The sequence below is a fragment of the Phaethon lepturus genome, unplaced genomic scaffold, assembly GCF_000687285.1.
Source record: "Phaethon lepturus isolate BGI_N335 unplaced genomic scaffold, ASM68728v1 scaffold11195, whole genome shotgun sequence".
Classification (NCBI taxonomy): Eukaryota; Metazoa; Chordata; class Aves; order Phaethontiformes; family Phaethontidae; genus Phaethon; species Phaethon lepturus.
In genome coordinates, this window is record NW_010539994.1 from 18,130 (window position 1) to 38,031 (window position 19,902).

General features: G+C 46.1%; 1 protein-coding gene across 1 annotated transcript in view; it reads right to left on the reverse strand.

Annotated features, from left to right (window-relative positions):
- Positions 1-14,890: 14,890 nt before the first annotated feature.
- Positions 14,891-19,902, reverse strand: part of LOC104620957 (polypeptide N-acetylgalactosaminyltransferase 14-like) — a gene marked incomplete at its 5' end in the record, with an annotated part of 14,930 nt that continues 9,918 nt past the window's right edge. Inside the window, 2 exons of the mRNA XM_010287320.1 lie at positions 14,891-15,455; positions 16,045-16,164. Of these exons, the coding sequence (XP_010285622.1) occupies positions 15,297-15,455; positions 16,045-16,164 (279 nt within the window). The remainder of the gene's footprint in view (positions 15,456-16,044; positions 16,165-19,902) is intronic.

Genomic DNA, 19,902 nt, shown 5'->3' on the forward strand with positions numbered 1-19,902 from the left:
CGGGGCCCAGCCCAGCCCTGCAGCCACTGCGGTGGCAGCCGGAGGGAAAAAAGTGCTAAAAGAAGGGCAAAATGCCACGAAGACAGAGACTGCAGAAACGGCCCTGCAGAAAACAGTCAGAGAAGGAGGAGGGGAGAAAGTGCTGTAGGCGCTGGGGCAAAGATGCCCCTTCCCTTCCCTGGCTCCCCTACTCCCCCTCCTGCTGCTCTCCCAAATCACTCAACAGGGGGAAAGTCTTTTGTTAGCCAAAATCCAAATCTCACCAGCTCTTCCCCTGATTCTCCAGCAGGGACTGCCTGGGAGGAAGGGAGGCTGGGGCACCCCGGCCACGGGGCAGCTCAACTCCTGGGAATCCTCCTCATGGCTTCCCCCTGCGCCCAGGGCAGCGCTCCCGGCAGCCCCTGCGAACTGCCATGCACCGTATCCCTTTCCAGTGACAGAAAGCGGCTTTTTGTTTACCCACCCGTGTCCATCTCATGTGTGAGAGACCACGCACGAGCTAGAGCACAGGTGACCACGCACATGTAAATCCTACACGTGCACAGAGCAAAGATGTCCGTCCACGCGGGTCCCAGGAAAGCAGCCCCTTCGCACGAGGGAGGTTGCACCTGCGAGAACACGGGAGAGCCAAAATGTGCGAGCACACAAGGACCACGGCACCGCCACTGGTGCCAGCACTGAACACCTTATTCCCTGTCGAAGCACACGTCAGATCCGCTCACATCTTCCCCTCCTGCATAGATCTAATTAAAATTAAAAGAAGCCGCCATTCATGGCCAACAGATCAGCCCCAGCCAGCTGTGCAGTTCAATGCTGGGTATAGACTTTACTGTCAGATACCGTCTAATCAGCTGAGCTGTTTTGCAGGCTTTTTTTTTTTTTCCCCCTCCTCTTTTTTCTCTTATTGTGGTGGTTTTGTTCAGGGCTTTGCAGCGCTGACAGACTTCTGCCAGGCTCCTGGGCAAATCACTCACACTGCAGTCAGTGCGTGCCACAGACAGAGGGTTTTCACTGGAGTTGAATGTAATTGCTAGCATTTATCACTTTAATAGCTTAATGAAGGTGAGATGTAATTAGAAAGGGTGTCAACTGGAATATGGAGTTTGTTTTACAATTATCTGTACAGCAGGTAATCGCTGGCACAGAACAGTGTCTTTTAAAAATCTGGTAATATGTGGCATAAATGTTCATCGCTGGATGACTTAAAGCGACCCAAAGCCACGTTCTCTAATTGCTGCCTTTCTTCCTAAGTGCCTGAAAGCAAACACGAAAAGATCGAACCCCTCCCAAGTCAGCTTTTGCAACCAATGAAGATGGTTTATATCCAGGCAGCTGAGCCCATAGAAGTGTCACCTCAACGTCATTCCCACTTCAGAGTGATCAGCAGTGATTTTGCTTGAGTGATTTTTGTCTGTGTAAGCAAACTCAAATGAATGCAACAATAATAAGAACTCCCAGAAGAGCCATTGCAAAAAAGAGTCTCCAGAAGCATACACGCAGCCTTCTCATCGCGCACACACACAAAGAAAAAAAAAAATCAGAGAGTTAAAAGCAGTTCAGGAACTTGCATTTTTTGTGTTTTACTCAAAATAAGTGTTCATACTCAGAGCAAAGTGAGTTTTATGCAGTTGGCAGGATGGTTGACCCTTATTTAAGGCAGAATATCTAAAGGCGCAAAGAATACTTCTCCCAGATAATGATCTCCTGCTGCTAAATAAATACCAGGGTTTGTTGCTTGATGGATATTGTGCAATAAAGTAATGATGGCTGATGGTGCTGTTAGCAGATAGTTTAACACTGAGTGGGAGACCAGAGATCCAGACAGTGAAAAGCCTCCTGAGCCCAACAACCACAGTACAAAGTATGGCTCTCCTTAAACAGATAATCTTGTTTCTGAATAACGGAGTGTAGTTTTAATTTGTATAATCTCTTGAGGGTTGATCAGATTACTGGAAGAGCAATTACTTCAGAGAAAGAAGCCCTTTCCTCTACAAATGGAAGTATGCATTTCTGTACTTGGCTAATATCATGAGCATGCTCTAGTCCCAGTAGCTTTCTCCAGATGTTATAGCTGTAGGATTAATATCTTGTTGTACTGGCATCCTTCTGACATTATCTAAAATGGATTTTAATTTAGTGCAGAAGACTGACAAGAGGTAATGTTGAAAATTTTAGCTCAAAAAGTCAGAAACGGTGAGGATGTAGCCTGCAGCTGTAACAGTTTGGGCTTTGCCCAGCCCCGCTGTAAGGCGAAAGTAGAGGGTCTTGTGCCTGCCTGCATGATGCTTCCATTCAGTTCATCATGACAGGGTTCCCCCAGGTCTTACAAGCCCATAACTGGCTCTGCATTGAATCTCCCCACTGCAGATGCAGCAGTGGGTTAGATGAGGGTAGATTCCTAAAGTACTCACAGATGACACCAGAAGTGTAGCTAGCTTCTTCTCAGACAACGCTCCTGTTACTAGTCCACCATTTAACATTTTCACTAGACAGTAGCAAGCACTCAGGTCTTCCAGAAGCACCTAATAGCTATGAACTGAACCCCTTTCTGCGTTATGTGACCAGCTATACTGCCGTTGAAGAGCGTGGTCACACTCTTAACTAAGCATCAGCCTGCCTCCTGATACACACTCCCAGCCTGGTCTTTGTTTCCCAGCCTAACATGCTATCAACATACATCAACTCAGTGACAAGTGGTGTTCCTCGGGGGTCCATACTGGGACCAGTACTGTTGAACATCTTCATCAATGACATAGTGGGATCAAGGGCACCCTCAGCAAGTGTGGGTGACACGCCTGAGGGACGGGATGCCATCCAGAAGGACCTGGACAAGCTCCAGGAATGGGCCTGCGTGAACCTCATGAGGTTCAACAAGGCCAAGTGCAGGGTCCTGCACCTGGGTCAGGGCAACCCCCCAGTATCAGTACAGGCTGGGGGATGAAGGGATTGAGAGCAGCCTGGCCAAGGAGGTCTTGGGGGTACAGGTGGATGAAAAGCTGGACATGAGCTGGCAATGTGTGCTTGCAGCCCAGAAGGCCAGGTGGGCTGGCAGCCCAGAGGCCCAGCCATATCTTGGGCTGCATCAAAAGCAGCATGGCCAGCAGGTCAAGGAAGGTGATTCTGCCCCTCTGGTCCGCTCTGGTCAGACCCCACCTGCAGTACTGTGTCCAGCTCTGGAGCCCTCAGCACAGGAAAGCAGCGCTCAGCACTTTGGAGCAGGTCCAGAGGAGGGCCTCAAAAATGATCAGAGGGATGGACACCTCTCCTGTGAGGACAGGCTGAGAGAGTTGTGGTTGTTCAGCCTGGAGAAGAGAAGGCTTCAGGAACTCCTTAATACAGCCTTCCAGTACTTAAAGGGGTCTGGCTTCTAAGAAAGATGAGGACAGAATTTTTAGCAGGGCCTGTTCCCATAGGACAAGGGGTAATGGTTTTAAACTAAAAGAGGGCAGATTTCAGCTAGATATAAGGAAGAAATTTTTGACAGTGAGTGTGGTGGAACACTGGCATAGGCTGCCCAGAGGGGTGGTAGATGCCCCATCCCTGGTAACATTCCAGGTCAGGTTGGACGGGGCTCTGAGCAACCTGGTCTATTTGAAGATGTCCCTGGTCATTGCAGGGGGGTTGGACTAGATGGCCTTTAAAGGTCCCTTCCAACCCAAACTGTTTTATGATTCTATCTCACTTCCAGGTGGCACTTACTGTCATGGTGACATACAGATTGAGTTTATGAAACTCTTCAAAATTCAGGTTGAGACCTGATTCCAGCTTCCCCGTACTTTGCGGAGCCATCTGAAGCTACACGAAGAGCACATGAAAAATGACCATTTCGGAGAGGCACCAGTTTGCACTCACCTTGCAGGGGTTTAGGTGCCTTCACAAAGAAGAGGTAGCAGCTGAGGTACTCTCTTCTGGTCAATTGAACACAGTTCTTTGAAAGCAGGAAGACTTTCTTCTGAGAGTATCAGTTACACTGCAGCAGACAATTGGACTTGTCATTTGGGGATCATGTATTTATTTTCTGTGTGGACATCCCATACATGAGAATCAGCATAGGTTGCCCCAACAGGTGGGAGCCTGCAGAAGTGAAAGCCTGCTATAATGTGGAGGCCATATGATGACAGTGATGGCTCAGAGAAAGTGATGCTGCTAATTGCAGCAATTAAACAGTAATGATATAATTAATGCAAAAATTATGCATGGCTCAAATCCAAGCTATTGGAGTGCAAGGTGTATTCATCACACCTAGATGAAAAATCATTCTTGTTGAGATGATATCAAATCTGCTTTTATGACTTGATCATGGATAATCGTTACAGGGAATTCAGGGAACAGTGACAGACTATGTTCAGCGGTAGAACTAGCTGATGGGAATACCAATGAAACACAAAAGGACTTTAAATTTGATTGGACAAATTAAGCACTGAGGGTGAGGAGAACTGAAAAAGTCTTGCTATAGCAAGATCCCTCAGATCCATGCCCCAGACCAACAGCAGATACCATGCCCCACATAGCAGATGCAAAGACTGGTTTCAGTTGTCAATACATTCAAATGGACATTTGGTATGTCCCCTTCCAAATGCATGACAAGAAACAGGACCAGAAAAGTCAACTGGTTCATTTTACTTTTTACAAAGCAACCTTTGGTAAAGAGCAGTTTTAAAGACCAGCACTAACTCTGCATAACCTACATCCTGCATTTCCAGTCTATCATATTCACAAATCTCTAATCTGAGAAATGAAGGGAATTAATTAAAAGTAACATTATGAAATTTCAAGAAGTTTTTATAATATTGCTTAAACTTCAGAATTCAGGTATTCCCAAATAGCTGCTAAAAAAGGGTGAAAGTTAAAAGTAGTCTGTCATGTTTGCTCCATGCCTGCCCTAGCTCTCAGCTCATAGAATCATAGGAGGGTTTGGGTTGGAAGGGACCTTAAACATAATCTAGTTTCAACCCCCCCGCCATTCTGCAGTTTGGCTCCAAATTTCCGAAATCTGCCTTGTTCAAGGTATCTCCCATCAGGGTCGTTAGGAGGACATGTTAAAAATATGGCTGAGAAGGCCTCATAAATGCAAAGAAAAGACTTTGTGATGTTTAAAACTAATTGTGGCAGCCTATGAATATAAACAGTCACATCAGTCAGATGGCTGTGCCCAGCAACTTCTTCCCACATTTAGATGAAAGGAGTATTGCTGTGATTGCCATTTGATTGTGCAGCAATATCAGAACTGCAAAATGCTTAAAGCTGTTTGGCAGTGCTACAGGTTGAAAGCACTGTATGTTTGTTGGTCCTACAGAAATGCTTTGTACTTGCACAGCTGGACTGAAAACATGGCCAGCCCCAAGCCTTTCCCACAAATCCAGCTTGAAATGCTATGTTAAGTGGTAGTTTACTGGAACTATATTATTTATGCTTCCATATTGTATACTTTAATGTAGTGACAAATAAACCCAAAATGTTTGCTATGTATTACCATGTTTTACTGATTGGTCTTCCTATGGACAAGGACAGAGGTCTCAAGGAAAAGGGAAGGACTCTGAGCAATCTCGAGGCTGAAAATACACAGTGCATATTAGAAATCAGTCTAGTTGCTAGTGCAGAGTTTTCTTGCGTGTTTTTTGCACCATGTCCCATAGGCAATTACTTTTAACCAATCCCTCAGTGCTGAACTCAGAATCCTCTCTCTCATTTCTTACCAAGTCACTGGGGTGAAGTCACTAGGGAGTTTTGTGAGTCAAAATTAAAATATGCTGTACAGCTTTGTCTTCCAGTGGCTTAAAACATTTTGGTTTATTTTTCTCTAGCTAAACATAGAAAGCCCTGAGGTCCAGTAGAGTGGACCTAGTATTTGTGTTCATGCAAGCATCCAATATATCGCCCATTTGGCTTTATGAACATACCTTGTTTAGTGTCTAAGGAGGAGTAATGGCTTTCCATTTAGACTGTGGAGTCTACTGCTTAATAATAAATACACTTCTGACATTGTTAAATGATAGCCAGCTTCTAATAAACCCCATGCTGATCCGTGTGTTGGTTAGAGTGGGTAATTCATCTTTCTGGACTGTTAAAACTTTAGTTGGGATTATAGAGACAACATGAATCAGACACGATCAGCATGTCCCCTGCCGGTTTGCTCATTTTCCTCCCCATAACAAAATACCAGCTAGTTTTCTCTTCGCGTGGCAGATCTTGTTATTAGCTGATTTCATTATTAATTGCTCTTAAGGCTTGGGAGGCCTTTTCAAGGCAGATACACAAGGGATCCACACTACAGCAAAAGACCACTATACTTTCATGCTCACACTTCTCCCAGGCTACTTGGTATTAAGTTGTAATCCCTTTGTGTCACTGAGTAAAGAGCCTGCAGCCGCACTCTGACTCCACAAGAATGAACCGAGTGCTCCAATTTTTTCCTTGATTTGCCACCAGAAAGAAAGAAAGAGGGTAAAAAAGAGGTCAGAAACAAACTAACAAACAAGAATCTTCAAATCTAATTACGGCCTCAGTATCTCCTGAGGATTTGGCTTTATGAAGTGGCTCATAAAAGCCTTCCTTGTCATCATGCCCACTAACACCCTTTGGTCTCATGTGCTGATAAGGGCTTGTCTGAGTCGTTTTAAATTAGCTGATAATATGCCGACAAGCAGGCTGAAGGATGCACCAGACAGCTGAGTGCCCTAGAAAGAGCAGAATCCAAGGAACAACTTGCAATTGCCTGAACAGACCTGGCTTCTCCCTCCATCAGGGCCCCACCGAAGGTAAACGGGCTCCCACTGGCTCTGCTGGTGTTGGTATCGGTCCCCCCAGGAGCAGGCATCTCATACCAGGAGGGTATATTGCATGCCCAGGGCACGCACAGCTCACCGCCGGTGATTCTCCACAAGCTGTCACTGGAAGCCTGGGGAGATAGGGCTCCCCTGGCCCCAGCACAGCCTTGCACACTTGAGCACACAGGACACACAATTTATAAAGCAGAGCTTTTAACTCCCCATTGCATCACATTGAAACAGCTCAGGGATGACCTTTTAAATCACAGACTGGATAGTGCTAGTCCCTTCACACCCATCCACCCACTCACAGCCGCTACCATTATTATTTGCCACAAAAACTTGAAGTCAAGTTAAGGACATGTTCTTTTTCTTCCCCCAGTCCAGTTACTTCTTACTAAATACAACTGAGGAACCATGAATTTTTCCTTTCCCTTCTGGATGCTTACACTCTCAGGCACCTTTTGACAACTACCATTAATTATCTTGATACATGAATATGGGACCTTTCATTGCCACAGCTGCATACAGGCAAACCAACAGAAGATTTGCTTTCTGACACCAAAGGCAACAAGCTCAGCTGTGAATGTCACCCCGTTCCCTGCAGAATGACCTGTACCTGGTCAGCCAGGGTCTTTTTCCCTGTTGTCTCAGAAACACCCTGAGTTTGCATCTATGGCTAGGAGTCCATCATACTCCGGTTCAGGGATAACATCTCGGTGTTCATGAGCCAACCTGACACTCCCGCCAAGGGAAAATGGCAATGCAGGACCCACAAAACATACCCAGTCTTGGCACAACTGAAGCTGGCAACCTTGTGCTGAGGGAAGAGAGGGGATGACTCCAGACAGGAGTTGCACTGCAAGTGCACCTATATCTCCACTACCAAAGTGGTTTCCCAAGCCCTAATACCTCGTAGGTATCCTAAAAATTAGATGTTAGCACACATCAGGAAAACGTATTACAAAAGACTAAGAGAGATGGGGAGGAGGGAGTGAAGGAAAAGCAGTGGTTTTGTTGTGTGGGGTTTTTTTTTAATCTCACTGCTCTTCCCTTTAAAGCACACTCTCTGTTTTGCTGTTGTCTGTAGGTTGGCTGCCAGAGCACCTAAACAGAGAGACACTAGCTGAGGACCCGTTTGGAAGTACAGGACTGGCCAGAGCCGGGAGAGAAGAAAAGTACAAAACACTGAATCTACCCAGAGAGAAAAGCAAGCTGCATGCGTGACCCTCCAGAGCCATCACTTACCAACTGGCAGCCCAGGTAGAACCTCACAGACCAGCTTGCTGCCTCCTGAAGGCAGCAGGAACAGCCTGGCATCTTATTTGCAAGGCAAGGCCATCAAAGCAGACAGAGCTGCCTTTCTTGCGCTGGCAATATGCTCTGGGTTACACCACCAGGCCTCATGAGTCTCTGTAATATGATGGGGAAATATGATACACCTGTCCTGAATTAGAGTAGATAGGTTTATCTCATTTCAGAGACAACTCACGGGTGGGTAGAGATCAGATCAGCTGTAAGAAATTCCTTTTATTGTGCAACCTGTTATTCATGGTAGGGTGAAAATTACTTCAAAGGTGATCCCATGCACTCTGAGGGGACACCTTCTTATATCTAATGTAGTTTATAAAAATCAAATTGGTTTTTACTTCAAACATCTCTTTGCAGAAGAAAATCAATTTCAAGATGCAATGGCTGTGATCTTTCAAGCTAAGGATCCACTGCAAACATGCAAAGTGTTTGTCAATGCAAAGCTGCAGAGACAGGACAAGCAATGCACGTTATCAACATATATGCCGTGTCCAAATCAAGGCTTCACTTCCAAGGCACTGAATAATCCATTGCTACCCTAACAACAGGTTCACTAATGGAGGCAAAAATATGTTGTGACCAGATAAGCAAATTTCTTTTAACCCCTACAGCATTCTGGGGCAGCCATTTCAAGCCACTGGATCAGTTATCAGTCAAAATAAAAAACTCTGAAAATGCAGGGTGCTGACCTGAGATCCACCCAGGCTCTCTGCACCCCTGGGAGCAGGCGTTTTCATGCTTAGGTGATTTGTAACGTCCTTGGTTACTCCCTAGTCTCACCTAACCTGCTGTAGCAGCAGCAACCTCACACCTCCACAATTTACCGTGCATCTTGTGAACCCACCCACCTTGCCCTCCGTCAGCTCTTGTGTCAGACTACCTGCCAGTACCTCCCACAGCTGCCAAACCTCCAGGAAAACTCCCTTTCACCTTAGTTTGTGCACAACCCTTCCCCAGATCAAATCCCCAAGGATCAGTAAGGAGGTGAAAGCAGCCTCAGGATGAGGATTAAGAGCACTCTGTCCCAAGACTGCATGCTCTTTCGCTTCTTGTTACAGTACCAGGATGCTGATCTCCATTAAAATAGGCTCAGGCAACTTCTCCAAAGCTGAGAGAAGGAGGCATGGCATTGTATCTGCCTGCTGCAGAGATGCACACACCCCTGGATCATTACGTGTGTCCGTGGTCAGAGTTAGTTGGGACCATGTAGTACATGTTTAACACCTGATACAAGCACGGCTGCCCTGAAGGACCCACAGGAGCACCGCAGAGGTACATGCTTTTTTCAGTAAGAAAACTGAGGATCGCAGGCGACTTTGCTCCGGTGCTGCGTTACAAACCTGACCCCATGGTGTAGCTCCGAGTCACCGGGGCTGAATTTGTAGCTTACTCAGACAAAGCACAGCCACTCCAGCCCACGGCCAGGAGGTCACGCTGCCAGTTTGTAGAGGACCCTGCCACAGCATTAAGGTGCCTCATGCACCCTGAGCATCCTGGCAGAGGACTCCCCGCTGCAGCAGAGACAGCTGCTACCCTGTGCTACCCTACAGGGAAAGCAACCCTTCTCTCTCACACAGGATAAAGCTAATAAATTTTAAAACTAGTAAGACTTGTATCAACTTGACCTTTAGATGGGAGTTCGCTTGCTCCCACTTCTCTCAGTCTGAGTAGTGGGAACAGGCTAGGCCAGGACACTTCTGTCTGTGATCAGCTCACAGCCCAAGGTAAGACAGCTTGGGTTGCAGAGACTGCAGGAAAAAGTCTGTTTACAATCAGCAAATTTGTTAACACTTAAGATCTCTTTTTTCCACCCTTCTCTTAAAAATAACCCTAAGCACATTCCTACTGACTTGCAGACTCCAAAACCTTTCAGCCTGGCAACAGTCCTGATTTTGCAATATCTGTCTTTTATTACATGTATCAGGTTACGTATAAGCTTTTAGTGTTCCTTTTACTTTTTTTCCTCCTAGGTTGATTGGTTGGGTTTAAAACTGAATTTAACTCTGTAGAGTAGCAATGTCTTGTCTGCACATTTCTTCCACATAAAGCACAGGAAAATGAGAGACATCAGCCATTGCGATGGACAGTTGATAGAAAATTGCTCGATGAGTGTTTATGCAAAACGCAACCTTGAAACTTAGTCATGTTTTCTTTTGCACATCACACACACACCTGCTTGGATTTCCTTAGTGCCCAAGTAATACCAGAGAAAAAAAAAGCCCCCAACACCGCAAAAGCAGCGTTCTTACTGGCAAATTTATGTTGTTTTTCATCAGCTCTAAGCTAAAATGCAGCTCAACTTAATTAGACTCAATTGGAGAGGCAGTAGCTTGCAACAGGTTTTTATTCTTACAGGGTTCTGAAGGCACTTCCAGTGAGTAACAGAACAGTGGACATAAGGAAAACATCCATAAACCTGGAATAATTCCACTGGATTTCAGCCCTTAAGTCTCAATGTAAGCTGGACACCCGTACCAGGCTTCCTGAAACTCTTCAGCCATCTAAAGCAGCCGTGCAATATTAAAACTGGAGCTGGACTGATCATTCAAAATTAATTTATCCAGAACATTATTGAGCTACAGTTTCTTCTGCTGCTTGTATGTTGATCATCAGTAGTTCGTAATCTGTTTGATTTTGCTTCCTTTACCAGTTCTACAAACTATTCTAGCCCGTAGCTTTTCACTAGAGCTTTTAAGATCTTAAATTTGAGCAGGGCAGATCCTATTGCACAGTTGTGATCAGAGTCCATGCCATGAAGAATACCAGCCAGCTACACTACAAACCCTGGTTTGCTCAAGGCAGCATGGTGGGTTGACCCTGGCTGGCAGCTAAGCCCTTTCCCAGTCACTACTCACTCACTCCACCCCAAACAGGATAGGGGAAAGAATCAGAAGGGCAAAAGTGAGAAAAACTTGTGGGTCAAGATAAAGACAGTTTAATAGGTGAGGGAAAAGCAAAAAACACCGAGTCGTGCAAACGCAGTCACTCACCACCCACAGACTGATGCTCAGCCAGCCTCCGAGCAACACCTACTGTGGAAAACCTGCCCCTCAGTTTTATTGCTGAGTGCGATGTAACATGGCATGGGATATCTCTTTGGTCAGCTTGGGTCAGCTGTCCTGGCTGTGTCCCCTCCCAACCCCTTGCCAACCCGAGCCTACTCGCTGGGGCAGCAGAGTGAGAGATGGAGAAGTCCTTGACACTGCAAGCACAATATTAACTAAAACATTGTTGTGTGTTATCAACACTGTTTTGGTCACCAGTCTAAAACACAGCACCATACAGGCTGCTATGAGGAAAATTAACTGCATGCAAACCAGACCCTGTACAGGTAGATAATAAGGGACCATGGGGCTAACTCCAGAGGCTGCCAGTCCATTGCCAGTCCAGTACTGACAGTATTGCATGCAACAAAAACTAATACTTGGCCTTCTCACTGTTCAAAACATTCAGTCTTCACTAAAAGTTTGGGAAACTGAGGCACGGAAATGAAGTAAGCTAGTCCAAGTCACTCCTAGAAGCAGCAGAAGGGATTAGCACTCAGGGCTGGTGTTTGTCTTGAACCACAGTCCACCACTCGTCACCCACCAGCCCCATTTGCCTATTGCCTCACTGGATAATCAAAGATCTTTCAATTCAATTTCCTTCTCTTTACTACTAAATTAATACATTGGCATGTTGTAAGCTGAGGTTCCAAGCACTGATGCTTTGTGTTGTTATCTCATGGCACCGCACCGGTACAGAGAGAGGATGAGCACAAAATACGTGGAAATCAGATATGCAGCAAGTTAGGGATTGTAAGACTTCCCCCAGCCCAACTAAAACCAGGTAGATTTGTTCTCACTGGAACATGGATCTCCTTTGGGAGTGAAGGAGAAGGTTAAGGTGCTTTTTTGGTTTTTTTTTGCATAACCTTGGTTGGCTCCTTAAAAAGGAGTAGTAGTTCTAGCCCTAAGTTTCCTGCTCTGAATCTAATTTTCCCAAGGCACAAGTGACTTACCTGGAGATCATAAAGGCTGTCACAAAGCTGAACAGATAGCATTAGAACTGTATTTCCTACTTTATCTTCTGTTCTTGCTAGTCAGTGCAAAATGTTACCAAAAAAGAATTACTACCAAATGACATGAGAGCTTAAGAGGTACAGGCATAGGAGCCTATCTAGATACACCTATCAATGTCATATGTATCTGTTCACAGCATGATAATAAACATCTAGGCAAGTAACAAATACAAAGCAAAAAAAGGTTCATCTGTCTCCAGAGTATTTTAATAAGCGAAATAAACCTAAAGGTATGAGTTGGATTTCAGCCGCAGTTAACCTTTCCCCTGACATGATGCAAGGTCTCTTTGCAGGGATGCTAAGCAGAAGATTTGCTACATGCCATACTGGGGCTAACTCTGGAGACTTCCAGTCCATTGCCTGCTTATATAAAGCTTCACAGGAGTCAGGCTGATACCCTCAGGCTTCTCCAAAAACACTGCTGATCCATAGGGCTAATCTCATTTCTTGGACCACGAAACAAACTGCAGTATAAGGGTTATGGCCAATGGATGTGTGAGACACGATCACCAGTTTGCTAAGTGGCTGCTGCTCCCCAGGTCTGTCAGGTACTTAGTGGCTTTGACCCTGCGACAGACTTATCTGAATGATGCTGCTTTCTTGTAAGGGACCTTTCTTGTAGGTGCCCGATGTCACCTTCCCCATTGCCTGCCTTCCACCACCCCCAAACAAGTTCACAGCCATCACCTTAGCGCATGTTTTGGAATAGGAGGGGTTTGGTATAGGTTTTGGGTTTCACAAAATGCAAGACAGCTGAAAAGTTGGTCAAATAACTTCTTCCTAGAACACATCCCTACAGGTCCCATGGGTCCGTGTGCTCAGGTACACACATGTGTAGTGAGGTAGCAGTTTCTGCTAAGGCAAAGAATCACCTGTTTAAGAGAGCTTTGGCTGTCAGCAGAACAGGTATTTTTGGCCTAGTTGGAAAATACCAAAGGTTATTTTAACAGATCTTAGGTCTTGGTCAGAGTGTACCTGCTGGGTGCTGGACTTCAAAACTGATGCCGAGTTGTTTGTCTCTTTAAGTTTTCAGAATAGAAATGCCTGCAGCTGGGCAGTCCCAGGCTGCAGGCATGGTACAGGTGCGAACATGTTAAGCTGCAAGCTCTTGGGAGCTGCTTTCCCTTGCTAGCACTAGGCAGGGAATTACTACCACTTGCCTGTCATCACTAGTGTGAAAAGTAGTGTGATATTTCCCAGTTCAGTTAAACAGAAATGGGTCCATTCCATTTTAATACTTCTCTCTGCAAAGTGGTGACATGGAAACAATGCCATCTCCTACCATGAAATGACAGCTTACTCCAGCCCTTTCATTACAGAAGCCCTCGAGGATTGCACCAAGGGAGTTTGATTAGGTTAGTAATCACTGCAGCACGGGCAAAGCATTAATACCCTCTGACCTTTTGTAAATAAAGAGTTATACTGGTTCTGCCTCTACAGCCAGGGAGATTTACACATACAGCTTTCTCCAAGCACTGAGGGAGAAGAAACTGAGGCGGTAAAATCCTGAAAGCCAGCAATTTATTCGAGAAGGGATGCTGAGAGCACTTGAAGGCTCGAAGATTGTGATATTTTACCTGTAGTTTGCAGCACAGGGAACAAAGGATAGGATTTTCATTAAACCCTAGCATTTTCAGAGACACAGGCTGTTATTTTTTTCAAGTCACATCGCTGGTTCTGCACAAGTTCTCTTCAAGAGTTGTTACTACACAAGAGCTGTGTGTGCAGCTCTTGGTGATTCACTGCCTGCTATCTGTTGCTGTGGTGGGATCTCCTCTGACGGACAGGCTGGAAAGCACCTTCCAGTCTTCTCCTATTCTTAAGACCCTTCTGAAGCCTTCTGTCCTACTCTCCTTTGGCAGCCACCTCACGCCCACATAGCAATAGCACCTGACATGACCTCTGGTTAATCACGTATCTCCAAAACCTGAAGAAATAATTTCTGCCAAGTCTGCCTATGCTGTAAGACTTCAGGAGAGAGGTACTTTGTGACCTAGGGTTCCCTGCTCACAGGTGTGACTAGGGGAATCCCAAACCTTTTCTTCATTACTTCACATCTTGGGCTACAAGACACCTGGGAAGCAAAACCAGGTAATAGCCCTTTGGCTTTCTCAGAGTAGTCTCTAGTCTTAAGTACCTCCTCCATTCCTTCAGTAGCAGCACTTCATGGCAGTCCCCTCTTCCGTAGTCTGGAAATTGGGGAAGACAAATATGACACAATTACCTTCAATTACCAAAAATATTACTTTTATAGAAGAAAAGTGAAAATTTGACTTATTCCAGATCTGAAGCAGTGAGAGACACAGAGTGAAATTATAGGGGAGTTTTCAGTGACTGAGGCTCACCCATGGCCTTCAGAGAGGAAAAATAATCATGTTACTGACTTTCCTCCCAGCTTCACAGCAGTTTATATCCTTTAATCTCACACACTGAATCCTCTGTTTGCTTGGGCTTTGTAGATTCAACAACCTCCACGTGCAGTTAGCATTGAGCCCGACTCCCCTTACTTGCTGGTTTGATCCTGACCACAGCCATAAATGACTGCGCTGCCTCTGTATACACAATATGTACGTGGATCAGATAAAAATTCAAACGTGCAACATGGCTCCACCCACATTGTCTGCAGAAGACAAACTCATCCACAGCAATGAAAAGTGCAAAGATAATTCAGTGTTTTCCACTTGATCCTAGGCGATGTTTCTTAGCATCCCTTGGCACATCTCTCCTTGCACACCAGCATCACCCCCCAAAAGCTACTGAAATGCTTGTGTTGCTGAGTCCAAGTCTCCTTTTGGTCTCCAAGGCTCTTCTACCTATGTTTCCAGAAAGATTAATAAATACTGTGCACACCAAACTTCTGTAGGGCCCATCACAGGAGCCCCGGTATCCCTCTAAAACATTTCAAGTTTGTTTTTTTGCTATCCCTTCTCTTTGAATGTATGACTGCCAACAGGCCAATACCAGCTGCATGCCGTGCAGACAACATCCATTGTTCAACCTGGAGCGCCACGTCCTTATTTTTATTTGAGTGATTCTTCTCCTGTCCCATAATACACAAGGACCCCCAATGGTTTTGCATTTGAGCTCCATCTGGTGCATCTTGGCTGCATGAAGCAATGTCTCAGCGCCCATCCCCGCTGTGTAAGTCCTCCAGCAAGTCAAGACATCACCATGTCCCAGCGCTGACTCATGGCTGTGCTCTCACAAGGGTTGATGACAAGCTCTTTGGTGCTCTCATTCGTGTCCCCGACCGTCTCAGTGTCCAAACAAAAGCGTGAAACTATGTGTTCAATGTGCGACCCAACTTTACCCCAACGCTGAGGACAGACACACGAGAGAAGAAACAGGGGAAACAAGGGTGAACAAGCTTCCTCCTCATTATGCTTTTACTATACTCTTCCAGCATCAAAAGGACAGTCGTCACTAAGCCTTTGTGGCCTGATGCTGGGAAGTACAGGGTCCCCCAGCCCACACCCAGCAGAGCGCACGCTGAGCATTTCTCCCGTCAGAAGCACACTCATTTAAACTCAGTCTCTGTCTGGCTTCAGAAAGATAATATATTAATAACAGCTTTTTCCCCAGGTCACTGGTTCAAATGCCAGCTCAGTGATTAACTGCAGAGAAATTTTAGCATCTGCTGGCTGACTGGCAGCCCGTGCAAACTAAATTGCCAGTTTTGGTTTGACTTCTGCAGTGTAAGTATCCAGATCACCACCCACACTAATAGACATCCTTATCAACGCACTCATTTAAGAGGCAAAGGGCTGAACAGGCCAGAGTCTGTACTCCCAGATAGACTATGCTTCCCAGATGAAGTCAGAGCACATGGGTGATTTGACGCGCAGTAATACTATGCTGAAGGAAAGGGAACTTCGAAGAAAATGGGGGATCAATGAAAGGGCTCACCTGCTTGTTGTCACCTTCTTTGCAAGGTGACAGCAGCACCTGGGAACCGGGGAAGAGGGTGTACACAGACAAGCACAGCTGCTGCTGGCGGACTTGGTGGTTGTATGTGTATGTCCATTCCTGCAGAGAGGAAGAAAAAGAAAAGAGGTGATAGATCAGGGTTGATTCTTGGTATTCTTCTACCTGGGAGGCAAACACTTTGCCTTGGAGTCTGCCTTCTAGGAAACCAAGCACAAACCTCATTGACTTCAGGAGGCACGGGAACAGGTCAGTAGGATGTTTCAAGCCTCCCCAAAACTGCAGCTGTCACTGGGGGCCTGCATGTACCAAAGAAAATGTCTACGAAAGCTGCTGGAAGAAATTGGCTCACAAGGCAAAGGATTTCATACGCAGATCCCCAGAAATCCAGCCTGTGGCTGGGGGACAAGAGGATGGAAAAACAGCAAAAGAGGCAGAAATACCACTAACCACAATGTGCAATCCACTTTAAGAGCAGCAGAAATGCTGAGAGAGGAGGGAGGTGATATATAGTAAATTTTTGCAGCTCCCAGGATTCCGTTCCCAAATATCACAAAAATCAGGGCTAAATATCAAAGGAGTGGGACCAAACTCCAAAATTTTGCTGTACTGGTTTGCTACGACCACTGCTATTCCTGCTCCCCCGGGCTGTCTTGGAGGTTTTTTCCCCTCATGCTGCTTTTCATGTTTACCTGCTCTTTATCCGCTCCTCAGCTCACGAAATAAACTTCGGAGGAGCAGAGACTCTTTGTCCTGTGTAAAGCTTACCATACGACATCTCTGGGATTACCCTCTTTTTCACCCCGGATGCTTTACTTGGGAGAAAAAGCCAAGCAGTTGACAGTTTGACCAAGATTTCCAAATGTGCTGGACAAAGCATCATGCATGTACAGATGCAGTGCTTAGCCCAGGAGTATTTCACAGAAGTTTACTCCGATGTTTATTCCAGTTGAAAGTTTTCTATCATTCACCTGTGCTCATATTACCCAAAAGCACCTCCTGAGGATCCGAGATCGCCCAGGCAAGGGACATCTCGTGCTGTGTGTGTGTGTGTGTACACAAGCAGACTAGAGCTGCTTTGGCTTACGGGAAACCACAAGCCATGCCTTCACATAACCCTGGAGAGTGACTTGGGGAACGAGGGTTTTTTGCTCACAACTTTGTGCGGGTATTAACTTTAAAATTACAAAGAGAAGGGCTGGGAGGGGCTTCTGAGGGCCTCTAGCTGGGGTGCAAAGCAGGATCAACTCCTGCCGTGCAAATGGCAGTCAGGCGAGCAGCAGCGGGAGCAAAAGGAAAGCAGGTTGCTGAGCTGTGGCCGGGCAGATGAGCAGGACTGGAGGACAAAGAGAAGGCTGGCTTCGCTAGCAGAGGGCAATAACTGTGCTGGAGGGAGCAAGGCCAGGGAGCAAGAGGATTTCTGCAACAGACCCCAAGAGCCAAGTGCTTTGACAGGGTACAGGCTATGAGAAAACTGGGGAAGCTGCTGTGAAAGAAAAGGTGCAGGGAGAAAGGAGAACAGTTGAGAGCTCAGATACGGAGGAGGGAGAGCTCCGGGAGGAGTGAAGTGCGCAGGGATGCGGGCGGCGGAGGGGAAGGCAGCGCTCAAACGTACTGCAGTTAGGCTGGGTCTGGAAAAATGGAAGGGTAAAAGGTGCTCCTGAGAGACTGCAACCCTTTCTGAGTGCCGGAGGGAGAAGAGAAGAATGGCTGCCCTGATCGCAGAGCTGGGACGCCTGCAGCTCCCTCCGACCTTGAATGGTGGAGGCTTTGGGTTGTATTAGCGTTGAGTTATTACAGCAGGGCAACGCTATCACCCCTTTGGTATTTGTCACCGTCAGCAACTCTAACTCCTCTCCCTGACTTCAAAACAGCTACAGGCATTTAATTCCTGGGAATACAAATCCCACTTCATTCAGGTTCTTAGCCACCTGGAAGGGAAAACACACTTTTGCACAGCAGACCCAGATCCTCAAGGACTTCACACTGTGATCCTCACACCCTGCACTTCTTAGTCTACTACTCCCCACCAGCTGATGGAAATCAAACCTGGCTTTCTGAACAGCCTGCCCACAGGCTTCTAGCGAGAGCTGCCCAGGATTTAGGCACATAGCAAGCATTCATTTTCAAAGCCGTAGTCTGCACCCAAAGGGCCTTCTGGCAACTACTTCTTCTTTGTCAGATGGAGCAGAGTTTACCTGATCCTACAGTGAACACATTCCAGGCATCCCAACCATGCACGCTGTCAGCTGCTGTGTAAACCACCAGCCTGGGAAATCAGGTGCCAAATTAGTCCTGCATCTGTGAAGAACCAAGCCCTACGGGCCAAGCTCCAACACCTGTTCTTGGCGCCTGCACTGCTACAAGCTGCTTTGAAAACCTGCTTTACATTTTTAACCAATTGTTCATCATTTTAGCTCAGGACAGGGCTGGAGCTGCACCCAGGAGGCTCCTCAGCAGCAGCAAGTTAATCCTGCAATCGTGTATATGTTGAATCCCCCAACTAACTCAGGCCATGGGACTTTTTTTTTTGCTTTGACCTCTTAACCTCCTTGCTTCACTGAGGCACCTAGAACCATAGAACAGTCTGGGTTGGAAGGGACCTTTAAAGGTCATCTAGTCCAGCCCCGCATTCGTGCTGGCTTGCAGCTGAACCCATGATTTGGAAAAGTTTTCTTCTGCTCTTAGATGCAAAATAACCACCCTGTGATGGCCAGAGTCTTCACGAGAAAAAAACATGTTATTGCTATTAAAGGTTGTTTATTTGCAGACATATACCGTCGACATCTTTTCAGCTGGCTGTGTTTTTTATTACGTGGTATCTGAAGGCAGTCAACCCTTTGGCAAATCTCTACAGCGGCAAGCCAACGTTCTGCTGGGTGCCTACAGCCTGGAGTCTTTAAATGCAGGGAGGCACGGTAAGAAAAGCCCGGTAAACATAAAGCACTACAGCATTTAGTGAACTTTCCATGGGTGTTAAAATACCAACAGAAATGACAGAATTGTGACCCACAGTGATTCCCCGCCTGGCAAAGTTGTACTCCTGAAGTAAAGTTCCTAAAGCTCTTCGAATTAGTACTACAAAGCATCTCTGGGATACAGTATTTGGAACTCTGCAAGCTTGACTGTCGAGATATTTCATGTATTTAAAGGGTACAAGAGAGCTCAACTTTGATCTTCATAATCACACTGACTCAAGACTACTGACTTTCTGTTGTTTGCCCAGCATATCTATAAGGGCAGCACTGGAGCTAGTGTTCAGGATTGTGTTTGAGGAAGTAGTGGACATGACTAAAGGATGAAACATTAGATTTCCCTACAGCCTAAGAATTATCACCCTTTTCCTTGCAGAAGACATAGTTGCTCGTGATTTAATAGAGCAAATGATAAATATGGACCCTCAGAAACGTCCGTCTGCCAGCTGTGTGCTAAAACACCCGTTCTTTTGGAGTTTAGAAAAACAGCTCCAGTTTTTTCAGGTTTGTGTTAGCCTTTTCTATTCTTTCAATAATAGGACTGCTCCTCCCAGAGGTTCTCCATGCTTTTTTTTCCAGGCCAGGCTCTGTTCAAGCCTTCCCAATATTCACATCCTCTCAAGGCAGGACCATCTTCTCATTCAGCAAAGTGCCATGGGGTAGGCAGGGTGATGGTAACCATCTCTGCTAGGCTGTTTTTCATCGTAAGAAGAGAGGCCTTCGGAGCTAGATACATGCATCGGTTCCATAGCTGACATCGGATCCTCCCTCTCGCCCCCAGGCTGTCCTGCTACTGTCTTTATCTAAACTGACAGATTTTCACACGGCTCTTCCATTTTGGCAGAATGGGTTTTTATGGAAGCCT